The 26,871-nt window shown below is 44.5% G+C and overlaps 1 protein-coding gene across 1 annotated transcript in view; it reads left to right on the top strand.

The window, feature by feature from the left end:
• LOC145402934 (homeobox protein cut-like) overlaps window positions 1-26,871 on the top strand; it is a 218,726-nt gene that overhangs the window by 176,318 nt on the left and 15,537 nt on the right. Inside the window, exons 6-9 of the mRNA XM_080274829.1 lie at window positions 10,561-10,744; window positions 11,289-11,587; window positions 12,030-12,233; window positions 21,719-22,005. Of these exons, the coding sequence (XP_080130955.1) occupies window positions 10,561-10,744; window positions 11,289-11,587; window positions 12,030-12,233; window positions 21,719-22,005 (974 nt within the window). The remainder of the gene's footprint in view (window positions 1-10,560; window positions 10,745-11,288; window positions 11,588-12,029; window positions 12,234-21,718; window positions 22,006-26,871) is intronic.

Here is a 26,871-nt window from a genome sequence, read left to right as displayed (position 1 = left end):
TCTCTCTCTCCCTCTCTCTCTCTGTCCTCCCACGCTTCATTCATCCACTCAGCCCCCATCTATCCACCCATCACCACGATCTTCCCCCTCATCCATCCACCCATCACCACCTTGTTCCCTCCCATCCAGCCACCCATCACCTCCCTCTTCCCTCCCATCCATCCACCCGTCACCACCCTCTTCCCCCTTTTCCATCCACCTATCACCACCCACTTCTTTCCCATCTATCCACCTATTACCACCCTCTGCCCTCACACTAATCCACTCCTTTTTCATCCATTCACCCATCACTTGTGTTATCTTTCATTCATCCAGCGTTTCTCTTTTCCTATTCTGTTATTTTCTTCCCTGCCGCCTTTACTACTTTTCCCTCTTCCCCCCCCCTCTCTCTCTCTCTCTCTCTCTCTCCATCAACGCCACCACCGCCTCTGTGCGCCCATTAGTAAACATCTTACTTATTTTTTTTACACAAATAAACACATAGTAGGCAGAAACAAAAACAAAAATATAGAATAAGTAAAAAAATCAAAATCTTCAGTCTTAACTCTGATTATATGGAAAAAAAACATGCGTACATACACCCATATACACTTCATAACTAAGAACTTTTTCGTCTCAACTTAAGCACTCACCTCTCACACGAAACTCAAAATACCGGCACAAAAACGAAAATTAACTCTATAAAATCAGCATATATTTGTGTGAAATGTTGTCCCGCCTCCTATTTCTCTTCCTAAGCTCCCAACATCCAGGGAATTCCATGATTTCTTTGCGAGAATTAAGAAAGAAATTATGTGCGCATGTTCATGATGAGGGAGCGACTGATTGGTGTCCTTGCCTAAACTGCCCTAGCTGAGTAGCCTAGCCCAGGGTGCATACGCTTCCGATGGGGGTAATACATGACTGGATGGATGGATGAATGAGTGGGTGGATGAATGGATGGATAGGTAGATGGACTGATGGTTGGATGAATGGGGTGGGTGGCAGGGTGGATGGATGGATGTATGGGCTTAAATTCTTCCATCAGACGTGCAGTTTTTCTTCAGTCTTAATCCAAACACGTGCATATTTCAGAAATCCAAAAAAATACCATCACGTAATAAAACAGATAAACACATAAAACACCTCGCCCCCATGCATCTCTCCTGGGTGTCTCGGCTCGAACCCCACACTCGGCTAAAGAGGTGTTGACAGAGTGTAATGTGGGCAGGCTACACGGGCCGAACCCTCCGCGGCGCCGATTTGGGGAGGGCGAGCACGTAGCGGCGAGATAATCAGGCGGGCGGGTTATCTCTCGCCCGTCTGATCTACCCCTTTCCCGACGCGACTCCGGACATATAGGGGAGAAACGTTTTTATAGGGGAGAAGCGTTTTTTTTAGGGGAGAAACGTTTTTGTAAGGGAAAACGGTTTTATAGGGGAGAAACGTTTTTATAGAGGTGAAACGTTTTTATAGGGGAGAAATATTTTACAGGGGAGAAACCTTTTTATAGAGGTGAAACGTTTTTATGGGAGAGAAACGTCTTTGTAGGGGAGAAACATTTTATAGGGGAGAAACGTTTTTATAGGGGAGAAAACGTTTTTATAGGGGAGAAAACGTTTTTATAAAGGAGAAACGTTTTTATAGGGGAGAAACGCTTTTATAAGGGAGAAACGTTTTAATAGGAGAGAAACATTTTACAGGGGAGAAACCTTTTTTTATAGGGGAGAAACGTTTTTATACGAAAGGAACGTTTTTATAGGGGAGATATATTTTATAGGGGAGATATGTTTTTATAATAAAGGGGAGAAACTTTTACAGGGGAGAAACGTTTTTATAGGGAGAAACGTTTTTTTTAGGGAGAAACGTTCTTATAGGAGGAAAAACATTTTATAAGGAGAAACGTTTTGGTCCCGGTAACTCCCCATCCTGGTACCTCCCATCCCGGTATCTCCCCATCCCGGTATCTCCCCATCCCGGTATCCTCCCCATCCCGGTATCTCCCCATCCCGGTATCCTCCCCATCCCGGTATCTCCCCATCCCGGTATCTCCCCATCCGGTATCTCCCCATCCCGTTATCTCCCCATCCCGGTATCTCCCCATCCCGGTATCCTCCCCATCCCGGTATCCTCCCCATCCCGGTATCCTCCCCATCCCGGTATCTCCCCATCCCGGTATCCTCCCCATCCCGGTATCTCCCCATCCCGGTATCCTCCCCATCCCGGTATCTCCCCATCCCGGTATCAATCTTTCAAGGCGTTTCGGTATTCCTTGTACGATCCGGGCCAAATCGTGTGTCATTAATTCCCACGCCAGCCTCTCCAATTTCCTCTCTCTCTCTCTCTCTCTCTCTCTCTCTCTCTCTCTCTCTCTCTCTCTCTCTCACGAACCATCCCCAACTCCCCCAATCTCCCCCCTTCCCCTAACCCTCATCCCCCTCCCAACCTCCAACCTCCTTCCCTCGACATCTCTTTCTCATAAGTAGGTATGTGTGGTTTCCCTCACCCTTTTATATGATTCCCTTCTGTTCTTTCCCTATCTTTCTGTCTGTCTGTCTGTATCTTTCTTTCTGTCTATCTATCTGTCTGTCTCACTTTTTCTGTCCATCTTTTTTCCTATTTGCAAAACAAAGATTAAAAATTTTATTGTCTGTCGCTATACTTGTTTTTTTTTTAAGAGGTACAAGTTGCAGATTATTATTATTATTATTATTATTATTATTATTATTATTATGTGAGGGGGTACAATTTGTGAGTAGGATTCTTCTTACTTTCATGAAGAGTACAAATGACGAGCATAATTCTTCTCATTTTCTGTTTTGAGGGTTACCATTTTTTTATTCTTGGTTTCTTCTTTCTTTAGAGAGTAAAATTTGGAACATTTTTTTTTGGGGGGGAGGGGAGTTGTAATTTGTGAGTGTAATTGCTTGTTATGCCCAGTTTGGTGTGTGCCCTGTCCTTGCCCAAATCCCCTGTCAGTTCGGTCGTTAAGGCTGTAATTCTTAGGTCTAATTACCTCCTCGTTCTGACTGTTAGTATAACCACTTTGGGATACACACCTTTGCCTTCACAACCCCTTCACTACGAGGAAGTATTTTTCGACTTTATCTTTTATTTATTTATTGCCAACACCAGACGATTTTCTTCAGCATAGGGAAGACTTTTCGACCTGGAGGGACTTAAATTTTGCCTTGATTAATCGCTTCAGTAAGAGAGATTTTCCCAGCTTGAAATCAACCCCTTCAAATCAGTTATATTTTTTCTCTTGCTCCCTTCAGACGATTTTATTTAGCTTGGGAGAGATTTTTCGAACTGGCGGGGTTAGACACCGCCTTCGTATTTCCCGTGATCATAAGAGATTTTTCCCATTGTCAGGAGATACTGAGAGTAAATAATAAAATGTGTCATTGGAGTGAATGGATTAATCGTCTCAAGTCAGCCAGGAAAGTGGAAAACGAAGACGTATTAGAGGTGAGGAAATTAAGCACTAAAGGTACGCAAATAATTCTCTTTTTAATTCCTCATTGATTGTTAGCTTACGTTTTGCCATCAGATTATGTGATGGAAAGTCCGGTTGAGAGAGACTGTTAGTAAGATTATTTTGGTACGTCTAGCATTCTCCGTGTGTGTGTGTGTGTGTGTGTGTGTGTGTGTGTGTGTGTGGACATTGAGTGATAGGGACAAGGTCGGTGCAGCCATTAACGCCTCCCTAACACGCATCCCAATGGCCTTCTACCTAACTCTTGCCTACACCCCTTCCTTACCCACCTCAACCCCTGCCAACCCACCTCAACCCCTGCCAACCCACCTCAACCCCTGCCAACCCACCTCAACCCTTGCCAGCCCACTTCAACCCCTGCCAACCTACCCCAATCCCTGCCAACCCACCTCAACCCTGCCAACCCACCCCAGTCCCTGTTAAGTCACCTCAACCTATTCATTACCTACGTCAGCGTTGCCTAACCCGGCCCCTTCCTAACTCAGCTGCTTCCTAACCCAACCCTTGCCTAGCCCAACCCCTTCCTAACCCAGCCTCTGCCTAATCTAACCCCAGCTTAACCCAACGTCAACCTAAAGCAACCTCTTACTAAACCAACCCCCACATTGCCCAAACCCCTGCCTAACCCAAACCCAACCCTGCCTCACCTAACCCCTGCCGTGCCCTAACCCAACCCTTGCCTAACCTAACCCATTCCTAACCCAACCCCTTCTAGGCCAAACCCTGCCTCACCCAACCCCTGCCTAACCTAACCCATTCCTCACCCAACCCCTGCCTTACCCAACCCCTCTGTTTGAAGTGGGTTTAAGAGAAATAACGAAGTAAATCAATAAAATAATAAAAAGTAAGCAGGACAAAAAGTAAAGCAAATCGCCTCAATATGTTGAGAGGCTTAAAGAGAAATAACATATACGCAAAAAAAAAAAAATAAATGAATAAAAAAATAATAATAATAATAGTAATAACAAGAGTCTTGAAGGAATTACAGAAATATGACACATGCAGATAATAATAGTCGTAGTCGTAGTAGTAGTAGTAGTAGTAGCAGTAGTAGTAGTAGTAGCAGTAGTAGTAGTAGTAATAGTAGAAAATCAGTGAAAGAGACAGAAAATGACGCATCCACAAAAAATGATGATAATAGTAATAATAACAGGAGAAAATGCTCAGCCTCACCTAAACTGGCCTGCAAGACAATCACAATAGACGTGAACCCCTATCCGAAATTAGAGGGGAGGGGGGGTAATGTTTTTGTCGTTGGGTGTGTGGAAAGGTGGAGTGTTCGCACGATTACGTTAAAATGGTGGGCTTTCACTGCAAAACAAAGCGGGAGGTCGTGGTGAGAGAGAGAGAGAGAGAGAGGGGAGGGGGGTAATGCAAGACAGACACTAAACAAACGAGAATGGAAATAAAAACGAAGAAAAATGTCAGTAAACAGTTGATACACACAAGATGAAGATAGCAGAAAGGACCATGAGAGAGAGAGACAGCGAGAGAGAGAGAGAGAGAGAGAGAGAGAGAGAAATAGCCCTAACGGTACCTATTTTTTCTCTCAGCCTATCTCTTGAACTCGCCTGGCAAAGCTTGATCATCAACTGTCAGGAACGTGTACACAGATGCACATAGGAATACGTACATGAACCAAAGCATACGCACATCAACAAGCACACACATACTTACTGATAGGCACTCACAAACAAGGACAATTTTACATACATACATACATAGCATAAGAACATAATTCCTTCACACACACACACACACACACACACACACACACACACACACACACACACACACACACACACACACACACACACACACACACACACACTCTCCACTTAGCATCTGTTGCATGCACGTTGAACACAGACGGTCAGCCCAGTCAATATTTAGCTGTTTGTAATGGGATTCATGATGGATTGTTGTGGTAATGGTGTGGTGAGGGGGAGACTGTGGTAGGCGGGTGTGTGGTTGTGGTGTGGTGATTGTGGTAGGAGGGTGTGTGGTTGTGGTGTGGTGGTTGTGGTAGGAGGGTGTGTGGTGTGGTTGTGGTGTGGTGGTTGTGCACGGAGGAGGATGTGTGGTTGTGGTGTGGTAGTTGTGGTAGGAGGATGGGTGGTTGTCGTGTGTGGTTGTTGTGGTAGGATAATGTTTGGTTGTGGTGTGGTAGTTGTGGGAGGAGGGTGTGTGGTTGTGGTGTGGTAGTTGTGGCTGTATGGTGAGGGGAGAGACTGTGGTAGTAGTGTGTTTTTGTTGTGGTAGCTGTGGTCTGATAGTTATATAATTGATGGTAGTCGTGTGTGGTAGTTGTGGTAGTAGTAGTAAGAATAATAGTGATGGTAGGGATGGTTGCAGTAGAACTAGTGGCAGTGATAGTCTGGGTAGTAGAATGGAAGGTGACAATAGGAAGGATGCCAGAATAGTACGAGTAGTAGTAATAAGGTTGGTAGGATAGTAGTAATAATAGTAAGGGAAGGAAGTGTGAAAGTAGTAAAGTTGGCAGGATAGTCATGGTTGTAGTAAAGAGTAGGATAGTATGCGAATAGTAGTACAAGAAAGTGTAACTGTAGTAAGGATGGGGGGATAGTCATGGTAGTAGCAGTAGTAGTAATAGTAGTAGTAGTGGGGATGGTAGGAGAGTCAGGATAATAGTAGGAAGGGGCATAGTGATCCATCTTACCCCCACAAGAAGCCAGTAGAATCAGTCATGTAGCAGCCCCCCCATTACCCATTAATTACTGGTATCACTCGCTTCCTCTCCACTCTTATTTACAGCCACTCCTCTTCCTCTTCTTTTAGCCCTTCCTTTTGTCCCTCCCTCCTCTTGATTCCTCTCTTTCTTGACCCCCTTTCCTCTTCTTTACTCTCTTTTGTCCCCTCCTATTGTTCGTTCCTCTCTCTCTCTCTCTCTCTCTCTCTCTCTCTCTCTCTCTCTCTCTCTCTCTCTCTCTCTCTCTCTATTTCCTTTTATTCTTTGCTTCTCTTATCTCCTCATTTCTCACCTCTCTTTCTCTTCAGCCTTGTTTACCCCAGTCTTTCAAATCCTTTTCACACCCTCCTTCCTTTCTCCTTAGTCTCTCATCTCTTCCATGTTTCTTTTATTTTCTCTGGCGCTTCTTTCTCTTACTCCCTGTTCCCCTCTCTCTCTCTCCCTCTTCTTCCTCTCCTCCCTCTCTTTCCCTATCCCCATCACCATCATCATTATCATCCACACGTTCTCAGTAACCAGGCAAATTTTCTCCTATCAGGTACCCACCACAAGCTACACATTTATCCCTATTTATCTTTATTATTTATTCACCCTCCTTTTTTTTATCTTTATCATCTCCCCCTCTCTCACCCCTCCCAACATCTCCCACCGGATCCTCCTCCCCTTGCAGCAGCTTGCATATTAATCACAGACATTAGCCTGTTTATTTCCTTCCTTTCGAGGGGGGTGAAATTGTGGGATTGTGGGGGTAGATTGTGGGCGTTGTGGAAATCATAAGTTGTGTGGGGAGGGGAGGAGAAGGGGGTTGTGATGTGGAGGGTGTATGTGGGAGGGAGACTTGGAATGGGAGTGGGACGGGGGGAGAATTTTGGTGGGACTGTGTGGGAGGTTGAATTGAGACAGTGAGAGCTGGGTGTGTGTTTGGGGGAGGGTGTATGAGCAGGGGGGATGGTCTGGGAGAAAGGGATTGCGAGCGGGATTACATATGCAGACAGAAAGACAGATCGACAAGCAGACAGTAATGTAAATACGGGAAAGTGATCGATAGACAGATATACAGTAGAGGGTCAAAGGCTTAAAATTCGGATTGTGAGAAGGGAGGCATTTTTGAAGCATGTGACGAGGAATATCATGTCTGGCCTCTGTGCACTTGCCAACTGCAGTCTGTAACGTGGGATGCAGGCTAATAAAATCTAATAACCACATGCGCTCCAAATTCTCCAGCAAAAATTAGGTGTTTTCCCCTCACCTTTGAGATTTTGAGAGAGAGAGAGAGAGAGAGATGTAAACTTAGCTCCGGGAACTTACGATAATGGCCGGGACTTTAATAGAAGAAGCGGTATTCGGGTTCAGCGCCTGAGTCTTAATTTCTTCACGCATGTACTAAGGGTGATCGTAGGGGAAAGTGCATGGAGGGGGGGGGGGTAGAGTGTGCGAGTATAGAGTGCGTGTATATAATGAAGGTGATTATGTTGAGGAGGGTGTTGGTGTAACTGTGTGAGATCGAGGGTGAAGTGGGGGTGAGAGGGGGGGGTTGATTGACGTTGAGGGGGGGAGGAGAAAGTCGGGGGGAGAAGGGAAAGGGGGATGTTAGAAGCATGGAAGAGGAAGGGGCGTGTTGATGTGGTAGTGGAAGCGGATGGAAGGGGAGTAGGGGCGATTTGAGAGTAGTAAGAGGACATGGGAAGAGAAAGGGGGGAATGAGAGGTCAGAAGTGGAAAGACGGGCTAGAGAGAAAGGAGATGTTACGATATACAAGCAAAGAGGAGAATGGGTGTGGAGCGGGAGGCGGAAGGTGAGGACGATGCTACCTGTAGATGGAAAGGAGGAAGGAGTATTTTCTGGCTAGTAAGGCGGGAGGAGGAAGGGAAGGGAGGTGACAGGAGGATGTTTCAAAGGAAAATGAAGAGAAGTAATACAGATGGAGAGAGGTGAAAACAGGGAGAGGGAAGAAGGAACGGGGGAGGGATTGCTGGGGGAGAAAATGTAAATGGAGGGATATTGAAGGAGATATAAATGGGGAGAGAATGGGGAGGGAAATGTAGGAGTAAAGAACGGTAGGAGAGCTGTGAAAGAGAGGGGAGTGGAAGAAAACGACCAGACGTGATAAAAGATAAGAGTTAATGATAAGAGGAAGAAGTATTAGAAGTTTATGGAGGGAAAAACAGGAACAGCAGGAAAAGAAAATAAATGTAGACGAGGCAAAGTAAAAAAAAAAACATAGCAGGGTGAACGAAAAATTTAGAGGGAGAAAGATAGGACTTGGAGGAAAGTGAACAGACACGGAGGAGCGAAAATAGTGGCTGGAGTAAGAAGATTAGGAGGTGGTGGAAGAATTATAGGAGTTAGAGGAAGAAGAACAGGGCTTGATGGAAGAATAACTGAAGTCAAAGGAAGGAAGGAAGACAGCGTTTGGAATAAGAAAGGCAGGAGATACAAATAATAAAGTGTGAGTTAGAGAGAGAGAGAGAGAGAGAGAGAGGGAGGGAGGGAGAAGGGGGGAATTTAGCCCCATCAGTACGACAACTTTATTTTTTTTCTTGCTATCTTCATTCGACTTTATTCTTATCCAGGGAGACTTTTTGAGATGGAGGGGGGTAGATACAGCCTTCCTGACTCCCTTCAATAAAAGAGACCTTCCCTAAGTTCAATAAAACCGTCTGGAAGTAGTAAGAGTAAATCAGTAAAATAAACCATCTGATTCAAGGGGGTTAAAGGAGGAAGAGGATGAGCAGAAGGAAGGAAGACATGAAAAGTAGAGTTAAAGAGAAAGAAAAGATGAAAGACAAAGAAGATGGTGAACAACTGGCAAGAAAGAGAAAAGACTGGTGAAGACAAACTGACATATCACTGAGAAAAAAGAAAGTTAACTCTATAAGGATCAGGAAGTAGAGTCAGAAAGGTTCCAAGCTGCAAGAGAAATAAAAGAATGAACGATTGGGCAGGGAATAGAGACTGACGAAGACGAACCGACATTGCACAAGGAAAAACGACAGCGAGCTCTATAACAGGAAGTCAATGAAAAAGATGATAAGAGAGGAAGAGGACGGTGAAAGAGTGGGTAAGAAGTCAGATTGCAGCCACCCTTCCTCCCTCCCCGCCCTACTTAACAAACCTACTGTACACTGGTAATGACAGATAAACCCACCGCACACACTAAAAACATAAACACACTTCCACACTCCCACACAAAAACAAAAGACATAAGCGCCCTTTCACATATACACGCGCGCGCGCATAAGTACACACACACACACACACACACACACACACACACACACACACACACACACACACACACACACACACACACACACACACACACACACACACACACACACAAAACTAAAGACAATCGCCCCTCCACTCACACACACAAAAAAAACATATGCAATCTCCTCTCAAAATCAGACGACCAAAAAACCATAAATACAAACTACACAAATCCCTCAAAAAGACATTAACCCCGGCAAGGTAAACCAGGCACAATCACACCCCCTCAAAAAAGACCCCTCGCTTTCTCATATCGTTAGTTATTTCCGTCTGGGAGGATCAAAAAAAGCGTCGGAAGCGTTCTGACCCGTCGACTGCAATTTTCCTGGTTAATCACAGAAGGTTTTTACGTGTGCTGAATTCAGAGGGTTTGGGGTGATAGGTTTCATCGTGTTCCCTTTCCTCTGATTCCCATCGTCCTATCTCTCCTTTATTTAAATTGCTTTCGCTAACTTCTCTGTCTCTCTTTTCTTTCATCTGTTAATTTTACGTGTGTTGAAGTCACAGGGTTTGGGTCATAGGTTTCCTCAGGTTCTCCTTCTCCTTTCTTTCCCTTCTACCTCTCCTTTCCTTCTGTTGCTTTTTCTCACCCACTCCTCGTCTCCCTTTTCTTTCCCTGTGTCAGAGTGGTCGAAGAGATCTGATTGATTGACTGAATGATTGAAACAAAACACTTTCCTACCCCACCCCCACGCACACACACTCACACAATCCTCAGTCAACCTCCCCAACCCTAGTTAATGACTTCTCGTGCGACAGATTGAGGTGTCCATAGGCTTCTCATAATAGTTTTCCTTCAGAACCTTTACAGACGACTTGAGCTTGTTGATTAAAGTAGCGCACCCGTGAAAGAAATCATGTGCAAGCTCGGTACGACATCGACTGGCTGGCTGACCTTAGTAGCCAGCTGGTCGATTAACTCATGCATTAAGAATAGTTATAGAATGGAAGGATAAGCGAGTAATGTCCATAATTTATTACTATGGTAGTGCTGTTAGAATCAGTATTGCATTGTACCATTAATAACTTGTTTTGTTGGTAGGCATAAATCATTGCCTTCTTCCTTGTCACTTACAGACTTCCTCTTTTGCCCCCACAGGCTCACAGAAGGAGTGCCCCGGCGGCTTTAGGAACCCCGAGGAGAGCGTAACAGAGGAGCGCATCCAGCACATCCTGAGTGAGGCGTCCAGAGCCATGTCGTCCACTGTGGTGCCCCCTCAGCCAGACCAGGACTCCAGGAGCACGGATTCAAAGAGTCCTGCCAGCTCTACACACTCCCCCAGGTGAGCTTTAAGGGCCAAGACAGCATTCTGGAGAGGGTCAGTGGAGGTTTGATGTTAGGGGAGCACTGGGAATTAGGGAGCTACTGGGATGATCAGATGAGCTTTAAATGCAATGGAAGGTGTGAGTGACAAGGGAGCATTCGATGGTATGTGAGCTTTGAAAGTCAGGTGAGCTTTGGATTGACAGGAATTATGACGAGTACAGAGTATGGCTGTGTGTGAGAGAGTTATTACAGTATACAGTTTGTCAATCAGTTTCTGGTAATCGTGATCATTTTCGGAGACGTTTATAAACACTAAGCATCCCATCTAAAGTATCAAGTTTGTGATTGGCAGAGCAAAAAAGAACTGCCTCACGGTTGTTATAGAATCACTGGTAGAGCAGTATGGCGACTCCACGATGGCAAGAGTTGTTCGAAATTAGGCAGTGTAGAACTTAATTGGTAGAGTAAGGTGGTGACTTCAAACCATCGCAATAAATAGAATATGTGTCCGTGCAATATAGCGACTGCAAGGCCTCATCCCACCCTCCTTCTCCTCTCAGCAGCCCACTATCGCGAGACGGCCGGCCCAGACTGCGCAAGGTAGACAACGACGACATTCCGCAGGAGAAGGTGGCCCGCATCTACCAGGAGGAACTGTTCAAGCTGATGCGACCCCAGGACCCGCCCTTGCCCCTGCCCCGAGACCCTCAGTACCCCGGCATCCTCTTCCCCTTCCTCGGACAGTCCCTGCTCTTCAATAGGTCCCCCGAGGAGGTGAAGATGGCCCTGGATGCCTACCACTCCGAGCTGACCAAACTGCAGCAGGGCACAGCTACTGGCATGGGACTGGGAGCAGCAGGTGAGTTTGAGAGAGGGATGGTAGAGCTGTTCATCTTTTGTCTGCGTTTCTCCAGTTCCAGTTTACCTCTTCTTTTAATCTCATTAGTTTACCTCTGTTTACCGTTTAATACTGCCTTTTTTTTTTGTCATAATATATTTTTACCTGTTAAGCCTTAACTTTGTTTTTTTATATGCTACGAATCACTGCTATTCATTAATTCATTGGCGTGTGTACCTTTTACTTTATACCTACACAGTTGCGATCAGTAATCCGTATACACGTGTGGAGTTCCAAACTAATGAAATGAGATTGCAACCCTTCCAACTGACAAGATCTCTTTGGATTTTTACATAGTGTCGAGGTTGTAAACGAACTAATGACTGCAACAGTACGCGTTCCATTAATTCAGAGGAAGAAACGCTACAGTATCCAACTAACCCACATTCCCCACACTTTGCAGGTTTGGGCATGGGCGGTGCGGGCGGTCTGGGTGTGGGCGTGGGCGGTACCCTGGGCATGGGCGTGGGTCTGGGTGCGGGCGGCCTCCACAACGGCGTGCAGGACCTCTCTATGCCCAAGCGGGACCAGAGGGAGGACGACGAGGAGGGTAGGAACATCAGTGTGGCATCACCCTTCACTCCATCTCGGTCCAAGACGGAGACCAGTGAGTATATGAGACAGACCTGTTTGTAGTGGCGGTGTGGAGTGGGTGCATGAAGCAGGACCTTTTGGAGTGGGAGTGTAGAGTCAGTGTATGGGGCAGGACCTGTTTGTAGTGAGTGTAGGTAAGGGAGAGGTGTTTGCAGTGTCTGGAGTGAGAGTATGAGGGAGGCGTGTTTGGAGTGGGAAGATAGGAGCTGTTTGGATTGAGGTGTATGAGGAAGGCCTGTTTGGAGTGGGTGTGTGTGAAGGAAGACTGGAGTGGATGTGTGAAATAAGGAGAGTGAGTGGGAGTGGGAAGTGGTGTTGGGAGTGGTAGTGAACTGAAGTGTATGTGGGAGGTCTGTTTTAAGTGTGCTGGATGACGTCACTCACTGCCTCTGGGTTTTGAGAGAGAGAGAGAGGATGAGGATGACGATGATGATGATGCAGTGGCCTTGTAAAACCTGGATTTTTTATGAATAACCTGCCACAGTCCCTAAGGTTTAAGTTACAGAGATGAACCCCGGGTTAAGAGCGTCATGACGTCGACCCCACTTTTACATCATTTCATCAATAATATGCAGCATTTTTTTATTTTTCATTTGAATTATGCACCCAACACTGATATTCGATGCGGGTTTTTTTTTAAGGTGTCAGGTAGCACAGGTAGAAATCATACTCCTAATATCTGATTTACAGTAGGCAGCTGTGTAAATATTTCTGAAAACATTCACTAATTTCTGCCTGATATACATCCATTAAATTGACTAATGGAATGTGCAGTGAAATATCTGGTGTTTGTTCTTTAAGGTGTCAGGTATCAGGGGGAGTCAGTCATATCCTAATACCTAATATGTGGACGTAGTTTTTTTTATTCATTTTGACGTCCATTATACATTTGTGAAATTGACAAATGGAAAATGGGGGACAGAGAGGAAGGATATTTTTTCTGGCAATTTTTTTTTTTTCTCCGTATGACTCACCTGCGGCCACTACCTTGAGGGGAGAGAAGGAGGGGAGGTAGGAAAAATTGCTGATAGGGAGGAGGGGATGGAGGGAGGAAGGAAGTGGAGGGGAAGAAAGAGAGGGGAAAATAAAGATAGGGACGAGATAAAATGGAGGAAGAGGAATTTAGGAGAGACGAGGGAGGAGGAGGAGGAGGAGGAAGGAAAAGATGGGAGGGCAGTGAAATATATATAGGGAAAGAGAGAGGATATGATATGATGAAGGTAGAAGGGGAAGAGAGAGAGAGAGAGAGAACTAATTGAAGGAAGTGACACCCAAATGATGTTTAATAATTGAACTACGGGGAACTGGGTACCAGATGGAAATCAAAATATAAGTAAAAACTAAAGAAGTAAATGGCAGGAAAACACACAGGAAGAAGGAAATTGAAGGCTGAGAAGGAAGAAAAGGAACTGAAAAATGGAATGAATGAAGGCAGTGAAGGAAAGGATGAGGGAGGAGCATGAAGGAGTAAAGAAAGATAAGGAGTGGTAGGAAATCGCACAGGAAAAAGGACTGAAGGATTGGAATGAAGATTATTGAAAGAAGGAGTGAAGGAAGGGACGATGGAAGGGCATGAAGGAGTAAAGAAAGCTTAGAAGGGAGTGGCAGACGAATGCACAGGACGAAGGGAACTGAAGGAAGGGCATGAGATTCGCGAAAAAGGAGCAGCGACAAAGACGAGAGGGAGACGAATGCAGGAAGAATCACTCTCCTTCCCTCCCAAACCCGATCCATGTATCATCGTAGCATCTCTCTCTCTCTCTCTCTCTCTCTCATATGTGTGTTGATGTATTTTATTCCTGCGTCTCTTCAGGTGATTTCCTTCAGTCTTGGCGAGAGAAACTTTTCATATTAGAGGGGAAACGGAGAAAAATTGTAACATATATAACAACAGACCCGGCCAAATAAAAGCCATCATTTTAAACACATGAGTAAATGGGCAAATAAATGAGTAAATGAATGAATAAAATAGCAGCATCAGATTAACTAAACCGTGCCAGATAAGTGACACTGAGACAAGAAGGCAAACAAATAAAATAAAAAATAAAATACACAGAACAATAGATGAATAAAGAGATGAATAAAAAACGTAAATAATAAAATACAACCCAGACACAAAAAGAAACAGGTGAAAAAAATAAAAATAAAAACAAATTAGTTGATGAAATAATGCCCAGACTCAAAAAACAACAGATGAAAAAAATGAAGAAAATAAATCGATAAATAAGTAAATACGTAAATAAACACAGCCCAGCTCAACAAAGGAGCCCAGACAACAGGCGTGGTAAGGAAGTAAAGCGCCCTACTCCTTTATTAATGGCAGACTGTTATTAGGCAGAGCAGGGGACGGTGTGTGAAGAGGCGAGATAAAACTTGAAATGAGACAAGCGGCAGGAAGCGGTGTTTGGCAAGGGCTGGCACACACCATCTGGTTCTTGAGTCACCTATCTGCCCCCTCCCCCCTTCCCTCTCGCTCTCTTTCTCGCTCTCTATCTCGCTTTCTTTCTCACTCGGTCTTGATTTCTCTCGATTTCGATTTGTCTCGCATTCTCTCTCTCTCTCTCTCTCTCTCTCTCTCTCTCTCTCTCTCTCTCTCTCTCTCTCTCTCACATACATCAGTGCCCACCTCCCCTTCTCTCTCCTGCCTTCCCTCCCCCCCCCAGCTATCTATCCTCCTCATCCCTGCATTGTGACTGAATCGGATATGCCGCTAGCCCTAGATATGAGAGAGAGAGAGAGAGAGAGAGAGAGAGAGAGAGAGAGAGAGAGAATCATTAACTTGACAGATAGGTAGCAGCAGAATAATATATTTGAGAGAGAGAGAGAGAGAGAGAGAGAGAGAGAGAGAGAGAGAGAGAATTAATAATCTGACACAGAGACAGATAGCAACAGAACACTACATTTAAGAGAGAGAGAGAGAGAGAGAGAGAGAGAGAGAGAGAGAGAGAGAGAATTATCAGCTCCTTCCAGGTAATTTTCTTCATTTAAAGGGTAACTATAGTAACTGCCGAGGTAAGACATATACTTCATTAACCCCTTCACTAATATACCGCTCTCGTAAATTCAGTAAAACGATTGAAAATTGTAAAAAAAATTAATAATTATAATAAACAAACCTCGAAGTCAAAATGTAAATAACCATATCCTCGTTTTTCATGGCGTCTGTTTTCCGTTTTTCATTTATCTTCGTTTTTTGTGAGAGAATTTCGGTGTCATTTATTTGTATCGAATTATGTGGGTATGGGGTTTGGGATATATATATATATTTTTTAATAGTTTGGAATGTGTGGAGGGGGGGGGTGTTTTGTGTGTGTGTGGGGGTTTATGTGTGCGTGGGGGTTTATGTGTGTGTATGTGTGTGTGTGTGTGTGTGTGTGTGTGTGTGTGTGTGTGTGTAGTGGGGGTTGTTGACGTGGGCTTGAGGGGGGGGGGGTCTAGGGAACTGGATGGAGAGAGGGGGGAGGGATGCTTGTAGGTATGTGGAGGTTGTGACTGAAGCTGATTAATTGCTTTGTTTTGCCTCTAGATTTGTTTTTTTTTTTAGTCTCCTACAACTTGATCTTCTGTTCTTGTCCTCCTCTCTTGTCCCCAGCCTCCTCCTCTGTCCTCTGTTTTCTTCTGTTTTTCTCATTTTCTCTCCTTTAATTCCTTTTCCTTTTGCACCATCTTATCCATTTCTGGGGAGTTCTTTCATTTGTTCTGTTTCCCCATCTAATCATTTTCTCTTCTTCGTCTACCATCTTCTCTGTTACTCACCATATTCCTGTTCTACATCACTTCTAACTTCTTTCGATTTATTTTATTTTCTTCTTCTCTAATCTTTTCTCTACTATTTCTCTTCCTTTCGTCGACACTTCCGTTCCTTTTCATTCCTCGCCTTTCCTTCCTACCCCTTTCCTCTCCCCTTCTGTCTCTCACTTCCTTTCTCATGGTCTTCTCTTCCTCCTCCTTTCTTTTTCCTATACCCTTTCCTGATCCTTTCTTGCCTCGTCTTCTTCGTCTCTGCGTCTTTCTTTCCCGTTCTGTTTACTTTCTCGTCTTACCCCAGTCTCTCCTTTCCACTCATCCCTTTCCTTTTCTTACCCTATTTTCTCCTCCCTGACCCTTTCCTTCCCTTCTTTACCGCTTCCTTGGTGTGATGAAAGAGGGTGGGAGTTAAGATGCCACCGGGAGATTATGTCAAGCTTCTTTATTGTGGTGTGATGGGGGAGTTGAAGATGTGGGAGTGGGTGGGGGTGGAGGGATGTAGGGAGAGGTTGGAAAGAGAGGGGAGTGGCATGTGAGAGGGACTTGTGAAAAGGAAGGGTGAGAGGGCGAGAAAGTGAGAAGGTAGGTCAATGGGAGAGGGACGGGGTGTGTGTACGTGAGAGGGGCTAAGGGATTGAATGAGCTAAGTGAGAGGGTGAGAAGAGAGAGTAATGAGAGGGGAGTGGTATGTGAGAGGGGCTAAAGAAAGAGGAAGGGCTAAAGGAGAGTGAGAAGAGAGGATAATGAGAGTGGAGTGGTGTGTGAGAGGGACTAGGGCAATGGGAGAAGCAGGAGAGAGAGAGAGAGAGAGAGAGAGAGAGAGAGAGAGAGAGTGGGGAGCAGTGGGTGGGAAAGTTGAAAGAGAAAAAATAAATAAATGAGAGGGTCTAGGAAAGAAACAGAGACCGTGAAGAGAATGAGAAGGGAGAAGGTAAGTTTGGGAAGTAGTGAGATGGGGAAGGAGTGTGTGAGATGATCAGTGGAAGAGGACGAGGCAGAGAAGATGAGTGCGTAGAGAATAAGTGTGTGGTGATGGAGGTAGGAATGTGTGAGAGAGAGGGAGGTATGTGAGTGCGAGAGATACGAGAATGCTTGTGAGAGAAAATGTGAGGAAGGAGGAATACGAGAGAGTGTGAGGGGAGATGTGGAGAGAAGTGTGTGATAGGAGAGCTGAGAGAGAGAGAGAGAGAGAGAGAGAGAGAGAGAGAGAGAGAGAGAGAGAGAGAGAGGTATGTGTGCGAGAGTGGTGCGAGAATGAGAGTTAGGGGGAAATGAGAAAGAAGACGTGAGAGAGAGAGAGTGAGAGGAGAAAATATACGGGTAGCAAGGGGAAGGAAGTGTGTGAAAGGGCAAGAGATTGTGAGAGGGAGGAGTGTGAGAGGAAGAGGTTTGAGATGATGATATGATGAGATGAATGACGGGAAAGGGGTAGGGTGTTGGTTGGGTAGGGGCTTAAGCGAGGGGAGGGGAGGGGGTTAGGTAAAGGGGAGGTAGGTGAGGGGAGGGGTGTCCGATAGTGAGAATTACATGAGTGTGGAAATAATCATTCGAGAGGGGATAAAGGGAAGGATGCGAGTGAACTGGGGTGAACACAACATTACGTGGTTAAGACAAACACCAGAGTGAAGGCTAGAGGCGTATGACCTCTCCTCCTCCACATCATCATCATCATCATCTTTATCGTCATTATCTTAGCTGTTCATCATTACTATAAAGCGTTCGAAACTGAGAAATATTTAAAAGAAAAAGTAAGAGACTTATTATCAGAGTGCCGAGCAAAAATGGACCACACCTCTATTCATTCAATTCTTCACAGTTAAGGAAAAATATTAATACGTAAGAGAGAAGAAAAAGTATGAGAAGAAATTGAAAAAGATTGGCGAGAATGATGGACGGGAGGGATATAATATGGCAGAATGACTCTTTTCAACCCTGTCAGCACGAGAGCGTCATATTTCTTTCATGTTTTGCTATCTCTTGACAGCTTCATTCAGATCAGGATAGACTTATATTCTCCCGTGTGAACCCGTTTGTCCTTGTATCATTGTTCTATCTTGCCCATTCTTGCTTGGCTTTCAGTGACATCGTTCCCAGAGAGTTGGACCTTATAGAGAATAGTAAATAAAGACTCTAAATAAAAGATTAAGTTACATAACTTGTAGGGTCCGATCCTATTCATACCAGGGCAATGCGCTGGCCAACTCCCTCCATTTTGGCCTTAAAGGCACTCCCAGAAATCACTAACGGAATCTATTTTAATATTTTTGCGAGGCTGTAAAAAGGGATTAAGATATATTAGTTCACTTTGGAGTCTAATCATACATTCAGATAGTATGATATACACGAAAAGCCTCGTAATAGCAACTTCTTCGAATCCAACATGGCGTCGGTGGCCAATTTCTTGCATATCAGGGTCTCTCTCTTATGCCAGCCGCTCTGTCCATCCATCACCCCAGCTCTATTTGTTCCTCGTCTCTGTGTTTGGCCAGCGAGGGGTGGAATAGTGGAACGACGGAACGATACAGTAGCCGTATTATGGTTGGGTGGAGTCTTACAGTAGGGCTGGGGCTGGTTAATCGATGCTTTCATTGAAGTTAAGAAATACGGTTAATTCTTGTTTCTTGGAGTTTTTTTTAGGGTACACTTGTATAATAGTTTTCTATGTCATAAACTGAAGATATAAACTTAATGATACAAAAGTTAATATTCAGACAAATAGGTGGGAAGATTGGTTGATTGAATTATTTATTAATAAAGTGGATATAGTATAGATACAATAAATATATCAGTGGAATCAAAGAAAGGTAAAATGGACAGTTGAACAGGTAGAGAGATAAGATGCAGAGCTCAGCAAATAAAAAGTGAAACAAACAGACAGAAATAGTAGCCACTGATAACACTGTTCTTCCATTCCCGACATAGAAATTCATTTTAACATACTTTCATTTTTATGTATTAATCAAATTTTTCAATCGTCAGTCCCCGTGCCTCCGTAGCATTTTTTTTTTTTTTATCTTTATTTCTACGTTAATGCAGTTTTACCTTTTTTTCCCCTTTGATGATATGGCTTGGTTTCTGCAGTAGCATCTATGAATATTTTTGTGTAAATTTCCGTCTGATTTTTTTTTATTTCACTCGGTTATCTTCATGAATTTAACTTTTTGTTTTTTTATTCATTCGTAATTTTCTCCAAAGTAATTCACTGACATTCGTAATCTGTCAGCTTTTTTTTTTTTTTTTTTTTTTTTTTTCAGCCTATATCTGAGCCTTTATTTATTTATTTTTTTTTTTTCCCCAGTTTGCCTGTAGTATAGTCACTCCTGGAAGGATGTGCACTACTTTTTTTTTTTTATAGTTGGTGTAATTTTTAAAGTTTCTCCAGTAAAGTTTCGTGTATGTGTCTGCCTGCTGTTTATATCTACACAACATTAAGAAGGATTTTTATATAGCATTAAACACACAATCAATTCAGATATATTGGCCTTTGGAAAAATACACGAATGACCATAACGTTGAAAGCAAAGCCATTGATCACCTGGATTGAGAGATACATTTTGGAGTGACTGTAAAGTAAGCGAAATGATTATTGCCTCAAGGTTTGGTGAACACGTGGCGGAAAACTTGAACGATCCGAAGCACTCATGAATCCAATTGCGACTATGGTTATGCTTCGCTAGTGTTTAATACTCCTGGAACAGAACTGGAAAGAGATTTGATTCCCTGGCTGTGAAGTAAGGAAAATGGGTATTACCTCGAGGTTTGGTGAACACATGGCGGAAAAAGTTGAACCATCCGAAACACATTGATCCGAGACGCCCATTAGTCCTGATAAGACCGTCGCTATGTTTCGCCAGTTGTAAATAATGATCATGGCGAAATTGGGAAGACATTTGTAGGTCGGTAACATCCGGGATTGCACCGGCTCGTAATGGTGCTTGTGAATGCCACGAACGTCGATTCCGATCTGTGAATGTCGATGGCGGATGACTGCATGTGCATTTTATGGTAATGGGGAGATTGGGACGGTGGGTTTCGGGGCGGGCTATTAAGTTCTGTGACTGTGTCCTTTATTTCCGGCCGCGGATGAGAGAGAGAGAAAGAGAGAGAGAGAGAGAGAGAGAGTCTAGCCTGTAACATAAATTCCAAGCATTTTTATTTTTTGTGTCTATGATGATGGTACAACTTTTACTAAATTCGCATTTTTATTTCCAGCCTATCAAACGCTCATCTCATTATACCTTCCCCTCATTTCATCAGTTACTATATATTTCTTTGCATCATCTCTCTCTCTCTCTCTCTCTCTCTCTCTCTCGGTGCCTGAATCACAAGCATCATTATCGTAACTCTTTTCTCCTCTCTTGCTTTCTTTTCTCTCCCTCTAGCTCCTGTCTGAAATTTCTCTCTGTCTTTCTGCTGTCTTCTCCTAGCACCCATTCCACTTCTTAGCATTCGTCCTTCTCCAAGCTCTCAGTCTTTTCTTAGTAACTATCCTTTTCCTAGCAACCATCCTGTTCCTAGCACTCATCCTTTTCCTAGCACCCATCTTCTCTTAGCATCTGTCGTCTTCCTAGCACCCATCCTTTTCCTTGCATCTGTCCATTTCCTAGCACCCATCCTATTCCTAGCACCCATCCTTTTACTAGCGCCCATCCTGTTCCTAGCATCCATCCTTTTCCTAACACCCATCCTTCTTCTAGCACCTATCATTTTCCTAGCACCCATCCTTTTCCTAGCGCCCATCCTGTTCCTAGCACCCATCCTTTTCCTAGCATTTATTCCTCTTCCTCATCATCTGTTCCTTCCTAGCACTATCCTTTTCTGAGCATCCGTTCTTCTTCCTAACACTCATTATTTTTCCTTGCAACTAATTTATTCCCATTATTCTCGCCTTATTCTCGTGCTCTGATACATGCCTCCTAGTTCCTGATCCCTTCCTAGCACTCAGTCCTAGCACTTGTTAACTCTAGCACCTGTTCCTAGCACCTAACTCTCTTTCTAGCATTCTGCCTCCTATCATTCACCTTCCCACTGTCCTCCCAGCTGGTATCTTTACTTCTGGCATTTTCTCCTTTCCTAGCACGCCCTCCCAGCACGTTCTCCTAGCATCTCTTCTAATAGCACCTTAATACCTAGCCTTTCCTTCTTCCTAGGACCTCAGCCCATACCTTCCTCCTCGTAACCCTCTCCTAGCACACTCCTACTTAGCACCTGCCCTGTATCAACCTCCTAACACCTCTCTTTCTTAACACCTTTTTAACACCTTCCTCCAGCATTTGTTTTCTTGCAGTCTTACCTTTAGTTCCCTCATTTAGCAATCCTTCATAGTAACTTATCCAAACACCCTTCCCCTTCCTAACACTTTCCTCCCTCCAACTTATCCAAGCACTCGTCCCCTTCCTAACTCACTCCTAGCACCCCCTACCTTTCACTTCTCTCTCTAACACCCTCCTCCAGGCATCCAGGTTCCTTACTCCTAGCAACCAGTTACTTCTTCCTAGCACAACCTTTAGCACTCCCGACCTAACATCTTCCTCCCAGCACCCTCTACCTAAACTTCTCTAACACCCTTCTCCAAGCATCCGGCCTCCTTCTCGCTAGCATCCAACTGACTCTTCCCAGCACCCCATTTCCAGAACTTTAACTTCTAGCGTCCCCTTTCCTAGCACTCTGTCCTAGCACACACGGAGACCAAGCGACGGCCACTCCGCTCTACCTCCTCTTCACGCACCGTCCCGCCTTTCCCCCCACCAGGTCTGAGCACCGCCGCCCCTCTCAGCAGCCTAAGTTCTTCCACGCCCTTGGCCAACCTTGTAACCCCCATCACCTCCATCGCAGTGAGCGCCGGAGGGGAGGATATCAGCGTTTCGGCCTCCCCCCTGCAGCGAATGGCCTCCATCACCAACTCCCTCATGACGGGCCCGCCCATCAGCACCAGCTCCCCGGTGCCACCCAAGCCGCTCAAGGCCATCCTGCCGCCCATCACGCAGCAGCAGTTCGACCAGTACAGCAACATGAACACAGAGGATATCGTCAAGAAGGTCAGTGGCGTTAGTTAGCCTTGACTAGCCCTTTCATGACAGTGTTTGAATGCCAGACCATTGTATTAACCTTCGTTGTTCCCCCTTGTCGAATTAATAACAGTTCCCAATAACCACTTAGACATTTCTCAAGCAGTTTCCTCACTCCTTTAAAGGCTAATTTTCCTACACATTCCCTTCGACCTTGTGCATGTTTTTTCTGGTTTCTTCTTATTGATTATTTAGGAAAAAAAATGTCCTAGGTCTGATATTTAAATTTGTGCCAGTATTTTTTCTTTGTACTTCCTGGTTTCTTTTTTCTCAAGGTAAGTTTCTACTTAACTTTTTCCTTGATCAGTATTATTTTTTCTCAGAGCTGATATTTCTCGCTTCCCTTCACTCGTTCACCATTCATAGGTTGGTAGACTGTTATTTAGGGCAATTTTTTACACCTGTTTTCCCGGGGTTATATCCAGGATGGCCCGTAGGTAGCGCTTCACGAGAAACCAACGTGATAGTAATTTATGTGCCGCGGGGACGGCTCAGTCGGCGGGTGTGGGCGTGATTGTGGCAGCGGGAGTAGGAAGTGAATAAATGATGCCGGGTAGATACTGTATGGTTGTGGGAGTGGGAATAGGAAGTGAATAAATGAAGGGTAGTTACAGTGTGGTTGTGGCAGTGGGAGTAGGAAGTGAATACTGTAAATGATGCAGGGTAGATACTGATAACACTAACTGAGCCTCTCCACAATACACGAAAATTCTCCCAGCGAATTGGAAGTGAAGCGTTATAAATGTATCACCCTTTATATCTTCCATCAAAAATTATCTTCCTAAAAGTAAAATCGTCGATATGTAATTCGCAACAAGAAGTAGGAGGAGGGACAAGATAGGAGAAATTGTTGTTACTGATTAGAAATGCACGAAGATTTTTTTTTTTTTTTTTCATAGCCGCCTTTCACAGGAGAGAGAGAGAGAGAGAGAGAGAGAGAGAAATCCCAAATAATCCCTGTCACTTAAAGGTAAAAATAATTCAGTATAAAATTATCCCGTCCACCCGAAGTACCTAGTTTGTCGGTAGGAGGACAGATAAGATTAAGTAGCAACCTCTTCCGCTACTTAAGTGTTACAGTAGCTGCCAAAAATAGTTTCAAAGGGAGTTACACAGCGGTTCTGAACACAAGAGTAGGGTCGAACACGGAAGCTTAGTAACACAGACGTTCAAAGTTTCATGTGTGTGTGTGTGTGTGTGTGTGTGTGTGTGTGTGTGTTGGTAGAACGTACACACTATCAAGCTACTCAGATAACCACTTTGTATAACCCACCTTAAGTGTCTCGTTCACTTTTATCATTATTTTCATCGCCACTGCAGGAACCATCAACAATAAAAAGGCTTTTGTGTTTGTCAGTCACGCTTCACGTCATCACCAATACAGTGACTACCACCATCGTCTCTGCCATCACCATAATAGTACTACCATGACCACCATTATCACCATTACTACGCTACACCACACCCTGCAGATATCATCACTTCTCCAACCATACCATCGCTAATACCACCCTACCACACCACCCTGATACCATGCCTCCACCAGTTAATGCCACCTCCACTCTTTGTATACCAGATCCCACTCGACTAACACCATAATCACCGTCACCACTTCCCTCACATCGATCACTACTACCATAACCATCATCACCACTACCAGTACCCTTGCCATGCCACCCCCACCCTCCAGTAAACTAGAAACCACCACCCCCACCCAGTCAAAACCAAACCCACCCCACTCAATCACCACCACCACCGATAAAAGCACCACTATCACCATCACCCATTACGATCACGACTACCACTTCCCTCAGCACTTTCACCACCATTATCATCACTGCCACCATAAACATCACCAGTGCCGCACCATTATCGCACCCCAACCACCACACCATCATCACCATCCTCATCAACACATCCCCACCACACCACCACAACCATCACTATTACCACAATCACCATCACTACTCTCCTCGCCATACAGCCCACTCAACACCCCACCACCATACCACCACAGCCATCACTACTACGATAACCACCATCACTACTCCCCTCACCATACCACCCGCCACACCTTCCACCCATCAGTAATCATTACCCCATCCATTGTATATAAAACCTTGCTTATTTACCATCACATCCATACCACCATAACCACCACCATGATTACATCCCGTTCCACCTACACTACCACAACCATGCTACCCTCTTAGCTACCACAACCACCACACGTCTCACCACTCCTCTCACCATACCACCCACCACACCACACCATCATTAACCATCAAACCACCCAACCCCACCCTAACCTCACCCCACCACAACATCAAACCACCCCACCCCACGCAAACCCCACCTCACCAATAGCCATCCCACCACCCAACCCAACCCCACCAATAACCATCACAGCACCCCATGTATGCCAGACCCCACTCCAGCACTCCACACCGCCAATTCAGACGCCAATTTTAGCAAGTATTATCCTACCGGGCGGCCAATTTCGCGTCTAACGGGGTGAATTTAGTGCGTCCGATGAGCTTCGTAAAGACAACCTGGACCGGAACTACCTGCCGTAAAAATCAAGGCAGGAAGAGAAGTTGTTGAAGGGGTGTCGAATCGATGCGCGTACACATACATAGCGCACATATACACATAAACATACATACACGTACATGCACCACATACATACACGCCTGTTTACACATCCTTACACATACATACTCGTACTGTGCGCATCCCCACCCCTGCACACATACGAAGTATACACCTACATCTCCACACACGTACACACCCCTACACTCCACGCATATACATATACATGCCAACCCCCTCCACACACACACACACACACACACACACACACACACACACACACACACACACACACACACACACACACACACACACACACACACTTTCCGGGGATCCACGTGTCGCGAGTAGGACAGTGAACTTTATAAAAAACGCGAGATATGGACAACGAACTGTGTAAAAAAAAAAAAAAAAAAAAAAAAACGAGATAATAGTCTAAATTGATCCAGGAAGAGGTGGAGAAGGGAACCGGATCGATACACACACACACACACACACACACACACACACACACACACACACACGTTTTCCGGGGATCCTAGTGTCCCGAAGAGGGCAATGAACTCGGTGAAAATTCGATTCTTATAACGCGACCAGAGCAATGAAAAAAAAAAAAAAAAAAAAAGTGCTGGACAGTAAACTCAAAAAACACACGACTCTATACAAATTTATTTTTATAACGCGAGCTGGACCGTGATCTCTAAAATATCGCGAAATATGAACAACAAACCGTGAAGATGGAGATATGGACAACAAGCATTATGAAATTGTAAGAACTGAACTTCGCGATCAGGAAAATGAAAGTAAAATGAATGTAAAAAAAATGCAGGTTAAAGGTAATGAAGGCGATTTATAAGTAGATACCGACAGTGACCTTTTATACAGATTTCAGTATTACAGGTATAACAATCACTTTTATAAATCACACTGGTAACGTGATAATTTTAGCGAGATCAAACCAACAAAGATCCTACAAAGTTCAATAAGAAAAATCAAATTAATCTAGTCGGCGAAATGTGTTAAGTAAAAAAAAAAAAAATCGTGAGCCCCCAGGTGTGAGGGGAATCTGATCACACAGAGGGAGTTAATAAGGGGCCAGAGGTGAGGGAAGGTGATTGAAGCCGTTATCGTGCTGAGCGAAGGGTACTGAATTCCACTTTTTGACCATGGCAGGAAAAGTTCAAATCTAGGCTGACTCGACTATCACGTTGACCCAAGAATGAAGGAATAATTTTTATAATATATTTAGTTCAGATAGATTCACCGCAGCCTAAAAGTTCTAGGTTTGACTCAGCTAAAATTAAGGTTAGACAAATTCGGATCTGGTTTAAGCAGCGGGTGAAAGGGGAATCCGATCGCACACAGGGAGAGTTAATCGGGGTGAGAGGTGAGGGAGGGTGATTGGGGCCTTTCTCGCGTAAAGTGAAGGGTGTTGAGTCCCACAGGTTGGTCGTTATCTCCTTGTTTACAGTCTGGCCCCGCTACTGGTGCTTCGCTTGAACTGGATTTAGGGTTAAAGACAATGTATTTTAGACTTCCTGTGGACCTGCTTTGGAATTTGGTCGGATTTTCCTGTATTCCTTGTTTGACTTGGCCTTTTCAGATTTTCATTGGACTCTTCACAATTTCGTTGCTTTTTCATGCTTTCCCTTTTATTTCGTTCATTAGATTTCCTTACGCTATATTTTCATTTCTTACCCATCTCTTCCTCTTTCTTTGAAGTATATAAGCTTTGCAGTATATTTTATTCAGACCCTCTTGGATTTTTTTCTTAACCGTTAGCATTTTCTGATTTCACCTAAGAAGCCATCTTTAGAAAGGTCATAGATTCTACTGAGACTTTATGGATTCTCTTGACATTCCTTAGACTTTTAGTTAAATTGATAAAGAAGGAATGCCGTAAAATGGAAGTTCAAATCCTTCTCTTCTCTTTCTGTCATCCTCTTCCACTCCCCCCCCCCGCCTTGCTATTTTCTTCCATTTCCCTTCTCTCTTCCTACTTCCCTTTTCCTCCTTCCCTTCTTCCACTCTCTCCTCCCTTTCCTCTTCCTACCTCCCTTTTCCTCCATCCCTTCCTCTCTCTCTCTCCTCCCCTCCCTCCTCGTATTTTTCTTCCTTCTTGGCTTCCTGTCTCTCCTCCCTTTCCTCTTCCTACCGCCCTTTTCCTCCCTCCCTTCTTCCTCTCTCTCCTCCCTTCCTCAAGCATTCCCCTCTCTTCAGTCGAGTGTTTATGTGCTTGTGGTC

The sequence above is a fragment of the Coenobita brevimanus genome, chromosome 59, assembly GCF_032717465.1.
Source record: "Coenobita brevimanus isolate Jiangsu-jjx chromosome 59, ASM3271746v2, whole genome shotgun sequence".
Classification (NCBI taxonomy): domain Eukaryota; kingdom Metazoa; phylum Arthropoda; class Malacostraca; order Decapoda; family Coenobitidae; genus Coenobita; species Coenobita brevimanus.
This window is presented reverse-complemented; position numbering and strand designations above follow the sequence as displayed.